This window comes from Peromyscus eremicus, chromosome 9 (assembly GCF_949786415.1).
Source record: "Peromyscus eremicus chromosome 9, PerEre_H2_v1, whole genome shotgun sequence".
Lineage (NCBI taxonomy): Eukaryota > Metazoa > Chordata > Mammalia > Rodentia > Cricetidae > Peromyscus > Peromyscus eremicus.
The window spans coordinates 80,035,814-80,055,986 of NC_081425.1; the positions used below are offsets into that span (position 1 = coordinate 80,035,814).

Genomic DNA, 20,173 nt, shown 5'->3' on the forward strand with positions numbered 1-20,173 from the left:
ACTTTTCTCTGTCTGGCTCCAATACACTTGGACCAAGCTTTAAATGCCCTGTGTGTTCATTATGTTTGCCTTTCAGCTGGAGGGGACAAGTGTTCCCTCAAATCTGCTCCCGCTAAGGGACAGATCTTCTAATTTTGCTCTGTTCAGACCTCTCTCTGTAAGTCTGCCCCAAAAGCTGCTTAATCAAACACCTCAAATGTCAGAAATGAAGTTTAAAGGGTTTTCGTGGCAAGCAGGTCTAATCTGCCCTTAGTTCGGATTCCCGTAGCACAGGTAATCTCTTTGCAGAGAAGGCCCGCTTCTAGCAGGGTAAACATACCCCGTAGAATGGATTTCTTCTTCTGGAAAGAAAAATGAGGCATTAATGAAATTTGCTTTTTCAAGGGGCTTTTGGAAAGGTTGAAAGCTTCGGATTTCACTTCTAGCAGATGTTCTCTTTTGGATATTAAAAAAAAAAGTTGCATTTAATTTAGAAATCTCAGTTAAGTATAATGGTGATGCTTTCTTTATGTCAAAGTAACCAGGCTCTTCAGGGGACATATTGGCCATTGGTACCATTGCATGTGCACTCCAAAGCTGTCATAATTTCTTTCTGCTTAGTTCACAAGGACATAGAGTTCAGGAAATGGTTAACACCACAGGCACAAGCTGCCTTCTACACAGTTCCCCACAGAGTAACTAAGCCACAGTTATTTGTTACCATCAAAAACTGCTGATGTACAATTAGAAACAAAACAAAACAAAACAGAATGCCGTCCTATACGCCATCTTCTTTTGGGAATCTGATTTTTTTCCCCTTAAATCAATGAGAACATTGGGCTTCCCTACCAATGTTCTTCACCAATAGGTGAAGGGTTACTTACAGGAGCCTGGGAAAGCCCCGCCCCCTCCAAACAGCTGCATCGGTGCCCAGTTCCCCTCTGTCATAGAGGTTGCCCCCATGGAGGCTGTATCATGGAGTCCGACTTTCTGTTAACCTTCCAGCCGATGATGCCTCATTGCTAACCCTCACATATACTGAGCATCCCTAGTCTCAAACATCTAAAATCCCACAAGCTGCACACCCAAACCTTTTGAACACTAACCTGATGCCACAAGTGGAAGCTTCTCCTGGCCCCATAGAAGAAAATGCAGGCACACTAAGTCTATCATATGGCATGCTTGTAGGCTCTGTGTGTAAGATGTACAGGGAAAAAAATAATACCATGTTCATATTTGGGGCTCATCTTCAGTGCACCTCATTATGTATCCACACATATCCCAAACAGTGAAGTATGAAATATTCTATATTGAAATATTGAAGTTATATTCCCAATTCAAACTCCAGAGGGAATTCTCCAGGGTTGATATTATGCTTAACCCACAGCCCAGATGCAGAGTCCTATAGCTTTTACTTTCTTCTGCCTCTGTGCCACTAGGTCCACCTAAGCCAGTCCTGATTCCCTCATCTATGCTATCTCATCCTCAGTGATGGCCCTAGGAGTCTGCTTACAGCCGGCATTCACTGCCCCAGTTTCTGGGAGCATGCCTGGAACAGGATTAGTCTACATTACGTCCTGCCTTCAGCCCCCTTCTTTCTCCTCCTCTCCTTTCAGCTCTGCATAACAACAATGACGACTGCAACATCATCAACAAATCCTCTATCTCGAAGCACCCCCAAAATGCTGTACCCGCCTATGCTCATGCTAACTAGAATTCTATCTCAATAGGTAGAGGAAGGCCCAAGTGGATCCCATTCTCCAAACTCACATCCCAGTGAAATATGTTTAGTAATCAAGGGTCGGTGGGTGGTGTCTGGTGTTTCTCCATGGTGACATTTTGCGTTTTTTCTTGCAGGCTTCCAGTGGGGATGATGCTGCCTCTCCCGAGGACCACCTCCAGTACACACCCTTGCCTTCTGCATCCAGAGAGCTCACCAGTCACCGAGGTAGGAACTTGCGGCCTTCTGTTGCTGTCAGTGAGTGTAACCCGGATACTTGGCTGTGCAGAACTCTGGAGCTCTGTGGTCCTTACTGTGCCTGTCCTATGACAAGGAGCCCAGTGACTTTTTTTTTTAGGCTTTTGATGGGAAATCTGTACTGTCAAACCTAAAGATTTTAACCCAGATAAGCAGGGGAGACATATAAACCCATGGTATAATTTTATGACCTCCCGCTTTAAACAGAAAGATTATAGTATTTAACAATTACTTACAAGACCATTCCATACAGTAATAGTAATGGAGAGACACTGGGAAACCCAGTAGTATTTGTTAAAATAGCAATGTGTGGGAATGTAAGAGTTGAAATGTGTAATTTCAAAGAGAGTGAACTCTATATTACATCTCAAAGGAACTTTGGTTTGCCTGGCAACTTCCCAAAGAACCTTGATTTCTTCCAGCTTCTCTGGTCCTGAAAACGTAATTTGGTTTGCGTGATTCTTCTAGTATTGAAATCCTTTTGCATCTCTGACATGTTCATTCAAAAGCAAGCAGAATCCTGACGTAGAATATCGTTTGAAAAAGTCTTGTCCCTTAAGCAGCTTCTGGGCCCAAGGAATATATCACTGGCTGAGCTGGAACTGCTGAGGGCAAGAAGAGGCCATGTGGTCTGATGTGTTTACTGGTATATCCTCCCGTGAGCAGATCTCTGTTTCTTAACTGCGAGTTGTCTTTCAAGGTTAAATAAGGGCAAGCTTAGAAGAGGGACAATGCGTGCTTTAAACACAGCTTCCTCCAGTGTAACAATCGCACAGGGGTCACGAACAGGTACCGGCTCTCTTGGTCATCTTCACGACACAGTATGGGTAGAATAAAAGGCTATGGAAGAGCTTCAGTAGTGGTGGCAGCTTATGGGCTGTGTGACTGGGACATTAATAGTCGGCAGGAAGTGATTAAGAGAGTCACGTCAAGCTTCAGGAATCCGTGACTTGTACTTGTATGGATTGGCTGGTATATGGGTATCAGTGGAACTCTCCTATACGTGACTTTTGACCTCATTATAGTTCAGCTGTGATTTTCTTCATCAAGTGTCAGCTTTGGGAAAGTCAGTTTTGCTCAGTTGGGTGGACTAGGTGCCAGGATATGGCTGTCCCAGGGGAATGAACAAGTCTCTCCAGTGGATGCTCTCCTGAAGGTCTGGAACACTTCTCTTGGGACTCTTGGGTGGGAATGCCCAAGGAAGAAACAATATTAGGAGAAAGAGTAACGGAGTTAACACTACTACAAGGAATGATGCAGACACTCTATAATCGGCTTCAGATTTTCACCAGTATATTCTTTTTTGGCACTGTGATAAGGATAATTGCACTCTATAGGCTGTTGAGTAATTTTGAATGGAGTCTGAAGTCTCCAAGACCCCAACTCCGCTTACAAATACTGTATCTACCAATGACATTTAGATTTTACAGTAGGAGGGTCTTATGAGATAACTGGGGTTCCTCAAGAATGAGTCACATGTCATCTGTTAATTTAGTAGTAAATTGTAAGCCTTGGGGGGAATAAAGGAAGGTGTGTGTGAATGTGCACACGTGTATGTGTGTCTCTCTGTGTGTATTTGTATGTGTGTATATGTGTGTGTGTTGTGATGTTGAAGAGCCAACCCAGGTATCCTATGTACAAGCAAATATTCTGTTCATGAGCTACATCTCTAGTCCAAGTTTTAGGAATAGTTTTAATAACATTTGATATGTGCAAAAATTACTAAGGATAGACTATACACCAATACTCCTGGATGACATCACAGCCTAAAAAAATGGGTAAAGTAGAAAATGCTAAAGGGATCTAACAAGCGATACACCAGTTTTACTGAGGAATAGCCCCATATATTTAATGTCCTTGTTGCCTGGTCCTCTGAACTCCTGGTCTCATAAGTTGCGTGTTGAAAATAGGGTCTGTGTCATGTAACAGTGCTCTTTGGGTGCATAGTCACAAGGAGACAGAAAGAGCCAAAGCAGTTCCTGAAGGCTGGCTGTGGTTTTAGTGTCTAGCTCAGGAGATGGTGCAACCACTATGCTTCCTCTTGGCCTGAATTACATACAACCACATGGAGAAAGCCTTTGGTGTGTTGGTACCCAAAATGAAACAACTTAATGCCATGCTGGTTTTACATTTAAGGCTACCATTCTAAGTGTTCATTATTATAAGTTAGAAAGCATTCAAATGTCAGTTATTAATTCTTTAGTGGAAATGGCTTGTGAGCACCTATGCTAAGGGCCTCCTTGCACAGTCTGAAGGCAAGCTAGGTCACTCCTGCCAGAATCCTTCCAAATGTCTGATCTACAGTGTCCGAACTGAAACTTGAAAACAGTTTTGATCCACCCAGTTCTCAATCTATTTCTCTTCCGCATCAACAACTACAACAACCGGCAGAGAGGCGTTTATGTTCATGTGCAAATTGCTGCCTTCCTGTGCCTATTCTATTTCCACTTGTCCTTTTCTGTAACTTCCAATGTCGAATTTGATGGGCCCAGGATCCATGTCTCAAGATTGGTAGCAAAACGTGAAGAAAAACTGAGCCGAGGTGGATGATCAGGAGATGGGGGACTGGACTGTTCTGTTTGTTACTTCTATGGATACCATCTATCATAGGAGTAGGCATGTGCAGAACTTTCTACTTCCTGCTTGAAACTTCCTGCTTTGAGCTGCATTGCATTTTCTCTCTTTTGAGAGCCCCTAGTATACTTCTTTCCAGCTCCTAATGTGATTGTTTATCTTCTACTTTCTGTGAGAGCCATGCTGTGTGTGTGTATGTCTTAAACTCCCGAATAAAAGCCCAGTGACAGGCAAGGCTAGCTCTCCTCCCTCCTTTCTATTAAAGAATCCTCAGTTCTTTAGTTATTGGATTAAATACTACATCTCCAGGGTGTGGGCGGGGCTTCTCTGATTCTACTGCCTACATTCCTGTTTGGTAAGTTTTTTATAGATACCAGCTTTTGTGGGGAGTAGAGAATGCTGTTCCTACTTTCTTGCGTCTGTACCTACAATGCCTAGCATGGGGCCATAATGCTCACCATATATTTGTCTGGGTTTGGGTCATTATCCTGCAAAGGATATTGTGTTCAAAGCTGGATCACTAACCTGTGACTGCTGTGGGAATGGTCTGTATGTCAAATGTGTTGCTGATTGGTCAATAAATAAATCACTGATTGGTCAGTGGCCAGGCAGGAAGTATAGGCGGGACTAACAGAGAGGAGAATTGAGAGAACAGGAAGCTGGGTGAGGGAGACATTGCCAGCCACCGCCATGACAAGCCGCATGTGAAGAGCCCGGTAAGCCACGAGCCATGTGGCAAGATATAGATTTATAAATATGGATTAATTTAAGCTGTAAGAACAGTTAGCAAGAAGCCTGCCTCGGCCATACAGTTTGTAACCAATATAAGTCTCTGTGTTTATTTGGTTGGGTCTGAATGGCTGTGGGACTGGCAGGTGTCAGAGATTTGTCCTGACTGTGGGTCAGGCAGGAAAACTCTAGCTACATGTGACCCTTTTAGGAGTTGTGGAGCCTCTAAGTGGTGGGGCTTATTGGCAGGAAATCACATCATGGAGGGCGTGCCTGCAAGGGGGGTGGATATTGAAGCCACAGTTCTTCCTCCTCTTCTCTTTTGCGTTTTGCTACCAGCTGAGGGCCTTCTTCATGTGTACCTGCTATGACATGATATGATGGTTTGTGCTTCGTATCCGGCTCAGAAACAATAGGCCAGCCAAACATGGACTGAGGGCCCCTAAACTGTAAGCCAAATTACTTGTGTCAGGTATCTGTTACTGTAATAGAAAGTTGACTCCGCTCAGTAAAAACTGAGTCATGAAACCTAGGGGAAGAGTAGGTGTCTTCAACATCTGTGAGATGACAAGAGTGAGCACAGTCAGTGGAAAGGCTGGCCTTGTTCACCTCCACCCTCACCCATGCTGCCTTCAGAAGCTCAAAGGAACAAGGATGGGAGACATATATCTGCTGACTCATTGCCAGAGTCCATTTAACCACCAAGCATAACTTCAAAGTGGATGATTATTTTAATAATATTATTTTATTATCATATTAAATAATACAATATTATTTAATCTTGTGTTTGCCAAACATTGATGTTTTAGTAGTAGGGAGGGGGATGGGGTGAACTGAAGGAACTAACCCAATTATTTTCTTGGAACAGATGCTCTCAAAGCAGAGGTTTCATTCTCAGACTGATTCAGGTTCTGGAACATGGAGGAGTGTAGGACGCTCACCTCATATTTCTCTCAGAGCACTGGCCTAGACTTCAGCGTATTGTTGGAGTATGGGGGATAAACGTTGAGCTATGTATCCTTATCTCTGCTGTTACCTACCGGAAACCTAGGTGTAGTGTCCTCACTGAGTACCACGTTATGAAGATTATTGACACATTTGTTAGATAAAGGTTTCTTTAAATAAGTTATGTGGACAGGACACCCTCCAGCATGACAGTCACTGCCAGTCTATGTGGTAGCTATCAGAAGTAGAATCTACATGAATATAGAGTAGACTGTTGTGTCTTGTGGGGAACCATTTCTATTTAAATCAAAGACTATGTTGTTCTCAATCTGCTCTTACAATATACGGGAGTAAGTGGACATTACCATCCCCATTAAACAAGGGTATGCCAAGAACTATTAGAGGCTGGCCAGAGTCACTGAGCAGTAAAGACACAAGATGATTTATCCAAAGCTCTGTGCCTTGATTCCAAGGTTACCCCTGACCTTCCTCATCCCCACTGGATGTATGAACCAAGGGCCAACTGTGACACTGTGTCAAAAGAAATGGAGGAATATATACAGAGAGAGGTAGTGTCTGGAAATATCCAATGCTAAGTGTACCCAAACCACCATGAGGTACCAGCAGGGAGGCTGGAGGCTTTAAAGGGTTGTAGTAAAGTTACATAGGACCTCAGGGGCACCTTGGAACCCTCTGCTGGGAGGTTTCAGACTGAAGTACCTGTGCAGGTAAATGACTCTGGTAACTCACTTGCAAGCACCCTCACACATTATGACTGTGTGCATTGTTCTGCCCTTCCTCATTTTGAGATTTCCAAATCCTACAACAATGTCTCTTCGTGGATGACCCCTAACCCAGACTGATCCACCGGAGGGGATTCTGGGAAGTGTAATTTCCAGTGAGCTGCAAACCCTGACAAGAGGGTAGTACAGATGGAACCAATAACCTAACCAGACTTAACCACTATCATCTCATGTATGCCACAGCTATGACACTGAGGATGTCACTATGATTCTTCTGCATATACATTTTTGTGAATTTACCGGAAGTCCCCTCAGTGTCCCTCAATCACTTTTCTCCTTGATACTTATGCAACCTTGAAAATGTCCTAGAATTGCCTGTCACATTAAGCATTTGATTTTGTATGCAAAAGAAAGAAAGCTAAGAATGAGGAAATTTATGTGAGAACTGGCCCAAAGTTTTAAAACCATCCTACCTCACTGGTCATTGGCAATCTCCACTGTTTGTATTGACGCAGTTATTGGCTGCACATCTTCATCCTTAACTTGGTGTTTGGTCTATTTATGTTTAGAATTAATTGCCAGGACAATCACAGCATGATTTACATAGGAAATGTCATAATTAGTTATCATTTGCCATTTCCTAAATGTGGATTGCATTTCCTGCTTAGCAGTTGATCTTTCTATATATCTCTGGGAGCAGCTCAGAGGGTGCTGTCCAAAAGAGCAAAGAAAAACAGGGACTGTTTTTCATTTGTATTATTAAAGCTGTTTTCAGCCCAAGATCTGAGAAGATACATTTTCTGAGAAGTCATAAATACAATGCTTTGCTTCTACGGATCAAATTAACAAGTGAAATGAATACAAGTTAAATGAATGTTTGTGAAGAGGTAGAGTCTGCGTAGACAGGTGTTTGGGGTGGGGCCATGTTGGCCAGGAAATCTCCATGACAACAAGCAGGGCTCAGAGGGTTTGCTTGGTGATGAAGTTGCTCATTACAATTTGGCAGGGTTGGGGATGTTGGAGGATTTGGAAGCAATCTCTCTGTTTCGGCCAGTAAGAGTTTTTTTTTTTTTTACTTTTTAACTTTATTTTAATTTTTACCACATTTCTAGGCCAGCCCTCCAGAGATGTGAGAGACAGATAGAGATGAACACTGTAAACAACAGCAACACAGACTGTCTACAAGACCAACAGACATATTTACTCAGGCTTGCTTCATAGCTCCACCCCAAGCAGTTCTTTGTCCGGTGACCTTTTGGTCATCATTGCCCATTTGAAAACAATGAAATAAAGCACTCAAGGTCCTGGTGACGGTTCCAGGTAGAGCCCATCAGCTCAGACTGTGACGAAAGTAACCCACTTATTTAAGGACTATATTCTCTGGCTGTTCCCTTCAAGACAGTTACACATGAGGTAATTTTTCTTCACCTGAAATTGGCATTGGGGCCTTGGGTTCAGTATTCAGCAAGTAACGGCGACAACAACCACAATAATAGTAATGAACTGGCACTCGTTTATTGAAAGTTTATCAAACATGACAGATAAAAATCTATCCATAGAACATGTACTAAAGCCTTGAAAACAAATGATAAGAGAGAAGAGGAAAAAACAACCACTCCCTGTTGCAATGACACATTCAGCAGAAGGATCTGTGAAGTGGGAGAAGGTCTTGACTTGCCTTTCAGACCCCTCGCCATGCCTAAGCCCTGGCTGTGAAGGGGAAGTGTATGTTGGTTTCTTGTGGGGAACTGTTATTAGTGTTTTCTAATTTTGTAACATGATTTCCTCTGATGACACTTTGAAGAGATCCCATGACTTTAGACTCCTTTCCTTCATAATGCTTTTATGTGCATATTCTTGGTGGAATTCTCAGATGCCAGGGAAGCTCAAGACTCCTTTACTTAATGAAGGTGACTCGGGATGTGACAGTTGTAGCTGACAGGTTTATTTCATCTGGGTGGCAGTGGGAGTCTATTTTCTGTGTGTGTGTGCTCTGTTCCCAGGTAAAAGGACTTTACTAAGTGCCGAATAAATTGTACTTTTCCTTTGATTCTAGACCTTGCTGGAATGGTTTAAAAACTCCAGTCTGGGTCATCAAATTCATCTCTCTGCTACTTTGCAGGGTCAATAGCTTTGCTCCGCACCAAGCTGGGCTGGGTGGATTGGAATGGAGGGTCGTGTAGATTAAAACTTCCGAGTGTATATAGATGGATGTGCAAATGTGTGCTGGCTGTCTGGGAGGGCGGCCGTGATGGAAGAGCAAGCCAAGTGGAATCTGAAGATGGATGAATCTGCTAGACTATTACCAAGACTGGCGTGGACTTTAGCCAGGAACTTTAAGCAGCCTCCTTCAAGCATACGAAATCCATAAGAGTCCATTTCCTAGCCTTTCCTCCAAGGATGATTTTTCACTTGCATTCCCGCGGAGTGCTTCATTTCTATTCTTCGGGCAGAATTGTGGTATGCTCACAGACACAGACAGGCTACCAATTCAGTTCTTCTGCCCCAGAAACAAAGCAAGGAGGGGAAAAAAAAAAAAAGGACTCCCCTTCCCCTCCCCCTGCAAACAGTATCCTTACCTCAGTAAAGTGAAAGGTGAAAAAGGTGACATTTTTGCCCCCCTCAATAGACAATCTATATAAAATGTGGTAGTAAATATGTCTCCTTCCAGAAAGAATATGGCGAGCTAGAATACATAGTGACAGAGTTGAGATGTGCTAGTGACTTCAGGACTATGGGCTGATTCTTGGAGCCTTTCTGTTTATTTGTGAGTCTGTATTTGTGACAGGCTCTCACTGGATAGATCAGGCTGACCTTGAACCAATGATGGTCTTACCTCAGCCTCCCAAGTGCTCACACTATTGATATGAACCACACATGGGCTGCTTCTTAAAGATGCTTTTATTGTAAAAGAAGAACTGAGATATGGTCAAATATGACCCTAAGGATGAGGATTCCTGCTGGGGGATGTCTTTCTGTATGCTGTGAATATATGTTGTTCCCATTGGTTAATAAATAAGCTGCTTTGGCCTATGGCAAGGCAGCTTAGAGGCAGGTGGGAAATCCAAGGAGAGAGACAAGAAGGAGAAAGGTGAAGTCTAGGGAGAGGCCAGCCGCCACCAGGAGAAGCAAGATGTGAAAGCCAAGGCCACATAGCAACTTATAGATAAATAGAAATGGGTTAAGTTATAAGAGCTAGCTAGCAAGAAGCCTGCCATAGACCATCCAGTTTGTAAATAATATAAGCCTCTGTGTGTTTACTTGAGTCCTATCAGCTGCTGGACCACAGGTGAGAGAGATTTGTCTGGACCATAGGAGTGGGGTCGGGGGACCTGAGAAATTTACAGCTACAGATTCCTATGAGCAAAAGTCACTTCAGGGACTTCCCAGCATACTCATGGTTCATGTACACTGTTTGCAGCACCTATGTTAGAATTTGAGAACTCAGAAACAGAGAATATTATCACTGAAGGATTTATGTTTGGATGAGGACCTACTGTCTATGACATAATGCCAGTCCAACAAGGTTTTATGCACTGGAAATCTAACATGACCATGCTTGATAAAAGGCAATGTGCAGTGTTTCCACAGAGAAGGTGGGATCAGGGAAGATGAGAATGGGCATGGCTCATGTTGAACTTGAACTTTGAAGAACATGCAGGGAAGCAGTAGGTGGAGGGCCAAGGAAGAATGTTCTAGAAAAGAGACATGGGTGAAGAAGCAGAGGAGTAAGACAAGATGCAACTGATGAGCGAGGGGGATACAGTTTTGAAAAAAGGAATTATAAATGAAGTTCCTTTATATAGGAATATATCCAAATTGTGGCAAGTCTTGGCCAGACAGAGGGGCCTGTATTTATTTTAAAACAGTGTTGTGTTTGTGAAAGGATCTCACTCTTTAGGTGAGACTGATCTTGAACTCATGATCCTCCTGCCTCAGCCTCCTTAGACCTTGGATTGTTACCCTCAGATTGTAAGAGATGAGGTCAGATATGATTCCCGAAAGGACAAGGAGTCCTATGAGTGAGGTAGGCTTGTAAATCCACATGTCACATGTCAAAACATTGCAAGTATAAGGACTTGGAGTCCAGAGGCTGGCAGGAAATGAAAGCCAAGCGAGTTTGCTCTAGGTTGAGAAGCTTTGGCTTTCTTGATAACCAGGCTATGAGTTGGTGTGTTACAAATAAGCAGGGTTCTAGCAAAGCTGTTGTAGGTGACAACATGGTGGCAGATGGAGCAGACAGCTGGAACCAGAACACACTGCCATTGGGACAGAAGTGGGGACGTGTAAAAGCAACCTTAGGGCCACCATGGCGTCTCTGTTTGAGGTCACCAGTGGTCTTACTCATCAGGGCTCAGGCATTAAAGGAAATAGCTTCTCCATATCATTTACTTCATGATTTGGTCTTTAAGCCTGAAATACACAACTCTGCCTCAGTTAGGACAGTGTTGAGATGTCCCAGTGTTGGGTGATCTAGGTGTGGAGTCGCTGGCAGAGGACACACAGAATCAAGCAAAGAGTCTGAGATGCGTTCTGCGTCAAACACAAGAGGCCCCAAGGCTGAGTATGTTCTGGGAGAGTGAGGAAGTCAGCCTGCTCTATGGGAAGCTGTGGTCCGGTCCTGTTCCCCATCCCTGTTCCTCCCCCCAGGATTCTCTCCTGCCACTCAGGCATGCACTGTAATCTGGCCTGTTAAATGGAAGACTGGGGGGTTTAATGTTCTAAATCTCATGGCTACAGGAACAAACGTACAGGAAGCAGGCGAGGCGGCCACAAGAATTTGTTCCCTCTGTTATTTGGCCTGCAGTTGAGTTAGTTACATTCTTTTAAAAGGGAATAAATGCCCAGTGAGTTTTATTGCTCAGTCTTGAGCATGTGGAAAAGAGTTATGGGAAGTCAGTGTCTTTGGTCTAGATTGTTCTGCTGAAAGCTGTGCCCGGGAGTTACAGTCTCACTTCCAGATTCTTCCAACTCTGCTTCCTTGGGTCTTATACAAAACTTTACTTGCTACCCCAGAATTTTTCCTCACATAGTGATTTTACAACCTTTTTTTTTTTTTTTTTGGAACAAATAAACAAACATCTGGAATCATGTGGTACATTTAATTAAAAAGTTTGCATTTGGCCAGAAACGGTAAAATCATGAAAAATGGCCTGTCGGTAAGTCCAAGAAGGCCAAAGGATGACGTCGTTGGCTGCACATGGGTTGAAACTGAGGGATGAGAGCACCTGCTCTGTGCAGCCCTCTGTCCCCCAGTGTCCCCATTGCAGCCATTAATATTTACTGCTCTGCCTTTTTATTCATTCTAATGAAATTTTTTTTTCTCTTTGGCGGGGCCGGTGAAGGGAGGAGGTTGTTACTTTTCTAATAACCTTGGATTTGTTGGGACGTGTGTGTTTTATAAAGGGTGTGGTATTAGGAGTTGGTGGCTTTTCATTTCCCTTCCTCGGAATTGCACAGGCCTCAGGTCACTGCTGGGGCCCATTTCTGCTTCTCCTGTCAGTGTGTGGTGCTCAGGTGTCGTGGGAGCCAGTCACAGGTGGGATCTGGTGTGGGAGCAGCCAGGGGCTCTGCCTTCAGGAATCCAGCAGTCTAATTGGACATAGAATCTACACTGGAAAGACAGAAGGGGGAGGAAAAGGGAGTGTGGAAAGGTAAACTATCACCAGTTTACTGCAGACAGCTCAGTTGATTTTGTTTGCAGTTCTGGAGCTGGGCAAGACTTCATTCCGTAACTTGGGTAAGTACTCCAGGGAGCTGGCTTGAAGAAGTAGATTGGAAGGACGCAGAAGGACTGTGGAAAGCAGAAAGAAGGACTCAACAGTCATTTCAAGCTGACTTTTCATTTGTGACATGGAAACTGAGCAGACTGGCTCATATAATATTACACCTGCGGAAGGAAATGTGTTATCATGCCCATTCATTGCATTAACTGTGCAGCAGTTCTCAACCTGTGGGTCTCACCCTTTTTGGGCGTCGCACATTAGGTATTTACATTATGATTGGTAACAGTAGCAAAATTGAAGTTATAAAGTAGCAATGAAATAATTTTATGGTTGGGGGTCACATGAGGAGCTGTGTTAAAGGGTCACAGCACAGGAAGGTTGAGAACTGCTGGGTTAGAGAAACAACAGTGACAGGAATAATGCAGATCCCACCTTTCCTGATTCCTGGAAAACTTAGAACTTTTGCCTGACTGACTTCATTTTGTTTTTTAGCCTATGCTATGGGGGCTCAGTGCAGAAGCTTATTGCAAAATAATGGGTTTCTTGTCTCGTGTTTATTTAGTAGAGTGTTAAGTTAAGATAGAAGGATTGGAAAGAAGCCTTCCGTGAAGGTGAGGACTGAGCAGAAAACACCTTTGGACGGCTTGAGATTGTGAAAGAGATGCCCTTCGATTTCATTTCAGACCATAACCTAAGCAGAAGTAGGGAATGGGTGCATCTAACAGGAGTTAGTTGTTGTTATTCTACTTTTCTGCCTAGCTTCTCTTCTAGAGTGTCTAGGGTGAAGGCAAATAGTTGTGTTTGCATGGCAAGGGAAGAGCATTGAGCAGTTTGGCCCTGCAGAGGACAGTTCAATGTTTCTCTCACTGAGGATTTACACCCAGGATTATTCTAAGGATAGCAAGCTTTCTTTCTGGAGTGAATATGTAGGAAGCAGCCAGGGGCTAAAAGCAAGGTGAAGCCCTTTTATGTTAGTCCCCAAGAAAGGAGGGATGCCATTGAACTCCGATGTGATTTGGTGATGGCGACCCAGGAACCACTATTCCCTGAAGCCTGGACCTGAAGGATATGCTCAACGCCTTTGAGGTAGCCTGAAGGAAGTGGAATGACACTTTCACAGCTTTCAAATCCTGATGGGGTTTGATCAAGGATTCTCTTATGTCAAGGCTAGCTGTACTTTTTCATCAAGTGAAAGCAGGCGTTTTCTCTTTGACCCCTCTGGACTTCTGTAAGCAGAGAGAGAGAGATGTAAGACCATCCCGGAGCAAGGCCCTCGTGTTGGCAGAGGAGTTCCCAGCTCTTGGTAATTTATTATTCTTGTGCATCTGCTTCCCTAAATACTCTCTGCAGAAACATTAGCATGAAAATAAAGAGTACAAGAACTTGGAATTTTCCATTTGTAGCTTCCTTAGTCTAATAGGTCAGAGTTCTGTCCCCGGGGATAGGATGCAAACTCTTTCTGCTGTTGCAAGGCAAGGCTTTCTCAACTCAGTGACAAAAGGGCTGAGGAGCCAGGAAAATAATGCAATGCTAATTCCCAATACAGACTACCCCAAGGTCCCATATAAATTGTTGCTCACCTACTTCGATTCCCACCTTCCCCAAAGGGGAAAACTAGCCTGTGCTGTTAGAAGGACATCTGTGGGAGAGCAATAAAACATCCCCTCCCTGGTGGATTAGCTCTGTATTCCTTATTTATCTTTCTGTAGCTCATCAGTTCCTCCCAAATCAAGGAGAGTCCAAGAGGATAAGACACAGTCCTTTTTGGTTTGAATTAAGGAAAACCATACAATCAGACTCCTCCACAAATTTTGTTCTCTCAAGAGAGAGCTTTCCTTCTTAGGTCTAATTTATCCTGTCTTCATCTGCTCCATTAGAATCTCTCTGGAACTTTCGCCTCGTATGGTGCTGGAATCAACTAATCAAGGTCCCTGGGAGAATGGTAGGTAGGGCAGGGAAGGCTGGCACAGCTGGAATGATAGGAGACCCAAGGAGACTCAGAAAGCGTATTCCATAGCCTGCTTTCTTCTTGTAGACCCCTAGAAAGTTAATGTTTTGCTCAGGAGATGTACACTGAGCTTTCAGGGTGTATACGGCACTGTTCAAAGAAAGACAGCCCATAAAGCAGTGTTGGGGCTGGAAAGCGATACCCCAAAGTATGGTGCTTCAAACCACATGGCACTGGAAAGCCTCAGAGGTGCCTCCCAACTAGAGTGTTTCTAACATTCTCCCGTGGCCCTGCCGCCGCCTCCCAGTCTCTTCACTCTCAAGGTAAGCCATGGATCCTTTTTCTAAGACATGGCATTGACCAGAAGCACCTTCCCCCAGAGTCAATCACAAAGCCTGAAATAGAACTCTAACCTTCCCCAGCCCTTCTGAGCAAGAACATAACAAAATGATCTGAGTGACATTTCCAGAGAGTGTGTTATATGATGCTTACTTCAGAAACTCCTGTCCTATCTGAGAGGGAGAAAAGCCTGCAAAGGGAAGCCACACACACACACACACACACACACACACAGAGACACAGAGACACAAATCCAAATGGATCATTTGGGGTTTCCTCCCTTCAGTCCAGTATGCTAGTTTACAGCCTTCTGGGTCAATCCCATTTCTATAGGGCTGTTCATTCATTATTGGAGATGTGCACGGAAACAGAATGTTCTATGGCTCTTCACATTATAGACTTCCATGTCACATTAAAATCTGGGGTAAATTAATTTGTTTGGTGTTTCCTTCACTCTTCACTCTTTCAAAAGGGTTTTGCCATGACAGTTACAGTGAGTGAGGAAATGTGTCACACCATTCCATCCTGAGACACACTTTTCTTTCTTCGGGGAGCTGAAACTTCTGGTGTGAGGGAGAATCTGAAACAATGCTAAACACCAAAGCACCATACAATAGCATAGAGCTACTGAGCAAGATGGCAATGGAAGGAAGGGAGAGTGGAGCTGGGGTATGTGGTCTGGGTCTCATGTATGTCAGAACAGTATCAAGGACCAGAGCTTGCAAGATCCATGTTCACAGTGAAGCTCAGGCACATGAAAATTAAAGAGTTCATTTGTTCTGAGAGTGATTCATAAGCTGTGGGACACTAGGCCACAAATGGATGAAGCCCCACACGAGTGTATAAAGGGACTCCTATAAAGCATCTTTGGATCAAGACAAAGAAATTATGGGGTGATGTCACGGTGATTATAGTGACTACGGGACAAGCACAATGTCCTTAGTTCTGATGCTGAGGATTCGCTTGGAAAGCTGGATGCAGGGGTACATGCCTATAACTTCCATGTTAGAGAATGGGAATGGAAATGAACAGCTTCTGGGGCTTTCTGTCTGCCGGCCTCACTGATCGCTGAGATCCAAGTTCAGTGGGAGGTGGATGATAGTAGAGGAAGACACCCAAGATCAACCTATGGCAGCTTCTGCGTATGCACACACACACACACACACACACACACACACACACACACACACACACACACACTTGTAAAAAAGCAACAAGTTCATAATGAATAAGAGAAAAAGAAGAGAAAGTACAGATCATCAGAATCTGTGTGTCCTTTATGCCCAATTCACCTATTTAGGAAATTTCCCATTTGGCTCTTAAGGTAAACCCAGTTTTTTGTTATATGCAAGAAACCAAACCAAATTGTCTTAGAAAAAGTTGAGATAAAAAGACCTGTCGAGATGAGCATGACAGCACACACCTATTATCCCAGGACTCAGAAGGGTGAGGCAGGAGGATGGTGAATAGCCAGGCTCAGCTACATAGGGGCACCTTGTATGAAACAAAAACAAACAAACAACAATGAGAATGGACGTTGAATGTGAATAGAGAAAAATGAGGGTCATAGAATCTACATCACAAGGTAGAATTCAAACAGGCAGACATTCAAGGGAACACGGGTACTGTAGAATGTGAATGTATTAGATTGAACAGTTTCAACTACTCCTGCGGCAAAGTGTCAATACTCATGAAGGAGAAACCATAGGATCGAAAAGGGAAAATGAAAATGCCTATTAGTCATCAGATTCTGTGTCACTTGTTTTATTCATTGGTAGAGTAAGTAGGGGAAATATAAATGTACATCAAGCTGATTTGATCGAAGCAAAACAAGCTGTGCACTCTAGTGGTGCAGCCCACACTTATTTACATATATATACATATAAAATGTAACATATATAAATAATATATGTCCTTAAATAAAATATGTATTTATATCATCATTATTCCAGGTGGAGTGATTGCGTAACAAGTGAGTCTCATGTTTAGTGGTACAGAACAATGGTTTCTTATGTTTGTAGACTCTCAGAGTCAGAATTTCAAATGAGGGAACTAAGAAGGTCTTATCACTGCTTGATAACGTTCAGGACTTTGGTAGAAAGCTTGTAATCTGGAAGCTAAGATCAGCCGAAGATTCATGTGCTTGCATGCTCTAGATGATGGTGGCTGCTTTCTGTCTGGGCCTCCCTGTGGGATTTTCTCTGTACATCACTTGTACATCCTCATGGCATGGGTAGAGTTCCAAAGGTCAGAATCTTAAAAAAAAGGAAGAACCAGGCTTAGGTTGTATGTTTTTTCTGACCCTCCTCTCAGAAGTCCTGTTACATTTCTTGCCTTGCTCAGCGTAGTCATAAAAGGCTTGCCCAGGTTTAGGAGTGGAAAATAGACTCTTCTCCATGACAGTGTGGCCAGGGATCCTGAAGAGCCTATGGGATCAGAAATGCCATTCTGCTCATTTTTTGGCAAATTCAGTCTTTTGTGGTAATATACTGGGTCTTGGATAAAATTTCAACAAATTCTCACAAGTAGAGGTTATATAAAAATCTCTCAGGTCACAGTATAACAAATAACAAAATTAGATTGTACCAGTTGCTTTCCATCAGAAAATGTCCAGTATCCTTCAATGTCAAGTCAAAATAACCTGAAAACCAACACTGTAGGATTGCTAGAGAAGTAGGGTAATAAAATCCCAATATTCCAACAGACTTAAGACCATCATTAGAAGGAAAGGGGTCACTTTAAGTATGCAGGCTACTCTGAAAAATAAACCCCAAAGAACAAATAAACAAGAGGGTTTTTTTTTTGAAATGAGAAAATAGAATTAAAAGTTCAATAGGAAATAAACAAAGTAATAAGTTAGATATAATAAAGAAGAATTATAAGGAGAAATTTGTTCTACTGATTATCAAGCACATAATAATTTACTAATTAAAACAATGTAGTGTTGGCATACAGTAGGTTACATGCGGGAATTTTAGTACACGATGAAATGCCGTTTGTGTTAAATATCTGACTGAAACCAGTTCAGCAAGACCAAGGGAAAATGGAATGATTTTTTAAGCTAACATGATATTAATAAAGGAGAAAACAAATAATGTAATAATTCAAAAGTGATCTTTGATAAAAAATTAAATCACTCCACTATGGAAAAGTAAAGAGAATGAAATTATGCAAAATAAAGGAACAGAAATATGAGCAAAGTAAAAAAATATGTTACTGTTGATTAATACTATGAAAATCTAGCTAATTTTTTAGGAAAATATAATTTCCCAAAATTGACTCCGGAAGACACAGAAAGTTGAAAGAATGATTTCCACAGACCTAGTGAAGTTCATGATGACCTGCCACTCCCTCAGCAAAAGCACCAGCTACAAGTGTTCTTACAGAGATAGACTTCCCAGCAGCATGTTAGTTTAACAACTGGGATCCCTGGAGGGTTCTTCTCTTCTCTGTGGTGTTGCTGATTTCTGCACACAAATATTCCCACCATGACCGAATAGAAGCTGCCTGCACAATATTACCTAATACAGATGTGCGCATATAAATTGGCTCTTGTGTGTCAAAGCTGACTTTCATATACCGCGGAAATGGTCCCTATGCTATTCAGACTGTTAGTATAGCCAAAGACATACTTCTGAATTTTTTTCATTAAATAAATATACAATATCTTTTTGGAAAAAATTAAGAATGAACACTGAGACAATACATATACATTCATCTCAATTATAAATATAAGCAGAAAATGTCTAAGGAGTGTAATCACAAACAGGATAGGGAAGTGAGGACAGTGAATTAAACATCATAACCAAGTAATAGTTATCCCAAGTATGCAATTGAATCTTAGTATTAGACTATCCACTTATTTATCTAAATGGATTAAAAGCGTTAATTCCATAGATACTACAAAATTCAGACCTTCTGAAGTAACAGATAAAAGTTGACATATTTGACTTATTACAAATGATCTTTTTTTAAAAAGTAACAAAATAAAGCCTTATGTAAGTGGAGTCAAAAGATGAATGAGTGTTGTTTGCAGATTGATTCACTGACAATTGCGGTATGTATGACTGTTCCAGAAAGAATACAGAAATTGGTAACAAAGTAACTAGAAACAAATGCAAACGTCGATCAGGGGCTGGGGATACCACCAAGCAGTTGCATGCTTACTGGTCTTCAGAAGACCCAAGTTCAGTTCCCAGCACTGTCGGGAGGTTCACGGCCTCCTGTCACTCCAGTTTCAGGGGATCTGGTTAGTGAACTCTTTCAGCTTTTGAAGGCACCCCCCCAACACACACACACACACACACACACACACACACACACACACACACACTCACACACACTCACCACAACTAGGTCTTAAACCACATTTCTTAGGGTGGGTGCATAGTTCAGTGGTGTAGAAATATAGGCACATGACTCTAGATTTGATTTCAAGCCCTGGAGGAAAAAGAAAGAATAATTGCACTTATTTATGATGGGATACCGAGTGAATGGCATCCTATCTTTCTAATCTTCAACTTCCTCACATTTAAAAATGGAGGATGATATCCACCTTCAGGAGAAATTTCCAGGATTAAATGTCATTACCACCATATGTAACTATTTGCATCTACTCAAAATGATACAGACACACAAGAAATACTATTGTAGAGGAAAGATATCAGCCAACCATTGAAAATAGCCAACTTTCTATGAGTTGAGAAATGGTTGAAAGAATCACAGTGTGTTCCTCTCTGGAGAACTTTGAACTCCCACCTGAGCAAGGGTGCTCTCCACAAACTTATTAGAAAACCCGTGCAGTGTACACTACCAGGAACAGCTTCAGAAGAAGAGTGACACAATTTCTAGCCATACTTCCTTCAAGGGGAAGACTTGGACTGTGGTGGGAAGGAGCAGAGGAGTCCAAAATAATTGGGCTTTTTCGGTATTTGAATTTTAACAATGCACGCGTATGGTATACCCCACTACCAAGGCCCAGAAAGAGTGATTTATAACTCCTTTTGAGGCTTTGCAGGTTTGTCTCCCCAAGGCCAAGTGATTAGAAAATTCTTTCCGTGAAAGCATTCCTCTCCTTCCTCAGACTTAAATCTCCTGGTGTTGATGATCTGCAGGAAACTGCCTGCACTCTGTCACTGTTGAGGGGACTCATATGAATCAGCTATTCTGGCAAAAAAAAAAAAGGAATACACAGAAGAATAATCCAGGTCTA

General features: G+C 42.6%; 1 protein-coding gene across 1 annotated transcript in view; it reads left to right on the forward strand.

Annotated features, from left to right (window-relative positions):
* Lrmda (leucine rich melanocyte differentiation associated) overlaps positions 1-20,173 on the forward strand; it is a 1,020,124-nt gene that overhangs the window by 830,011 nt on the left and 169,940 nt on the right. Inside the window, exon 6 of the mRNA XM_059273860.1 lies at positions 1,837-1,927. Coding sequence (XP_059129843.1) covers positions 1,837-1,927 — 91 coding nt within the window. The remainder of the gene's footprint in view (positions 1-1,836; positions 1,928-20,173) is intronic.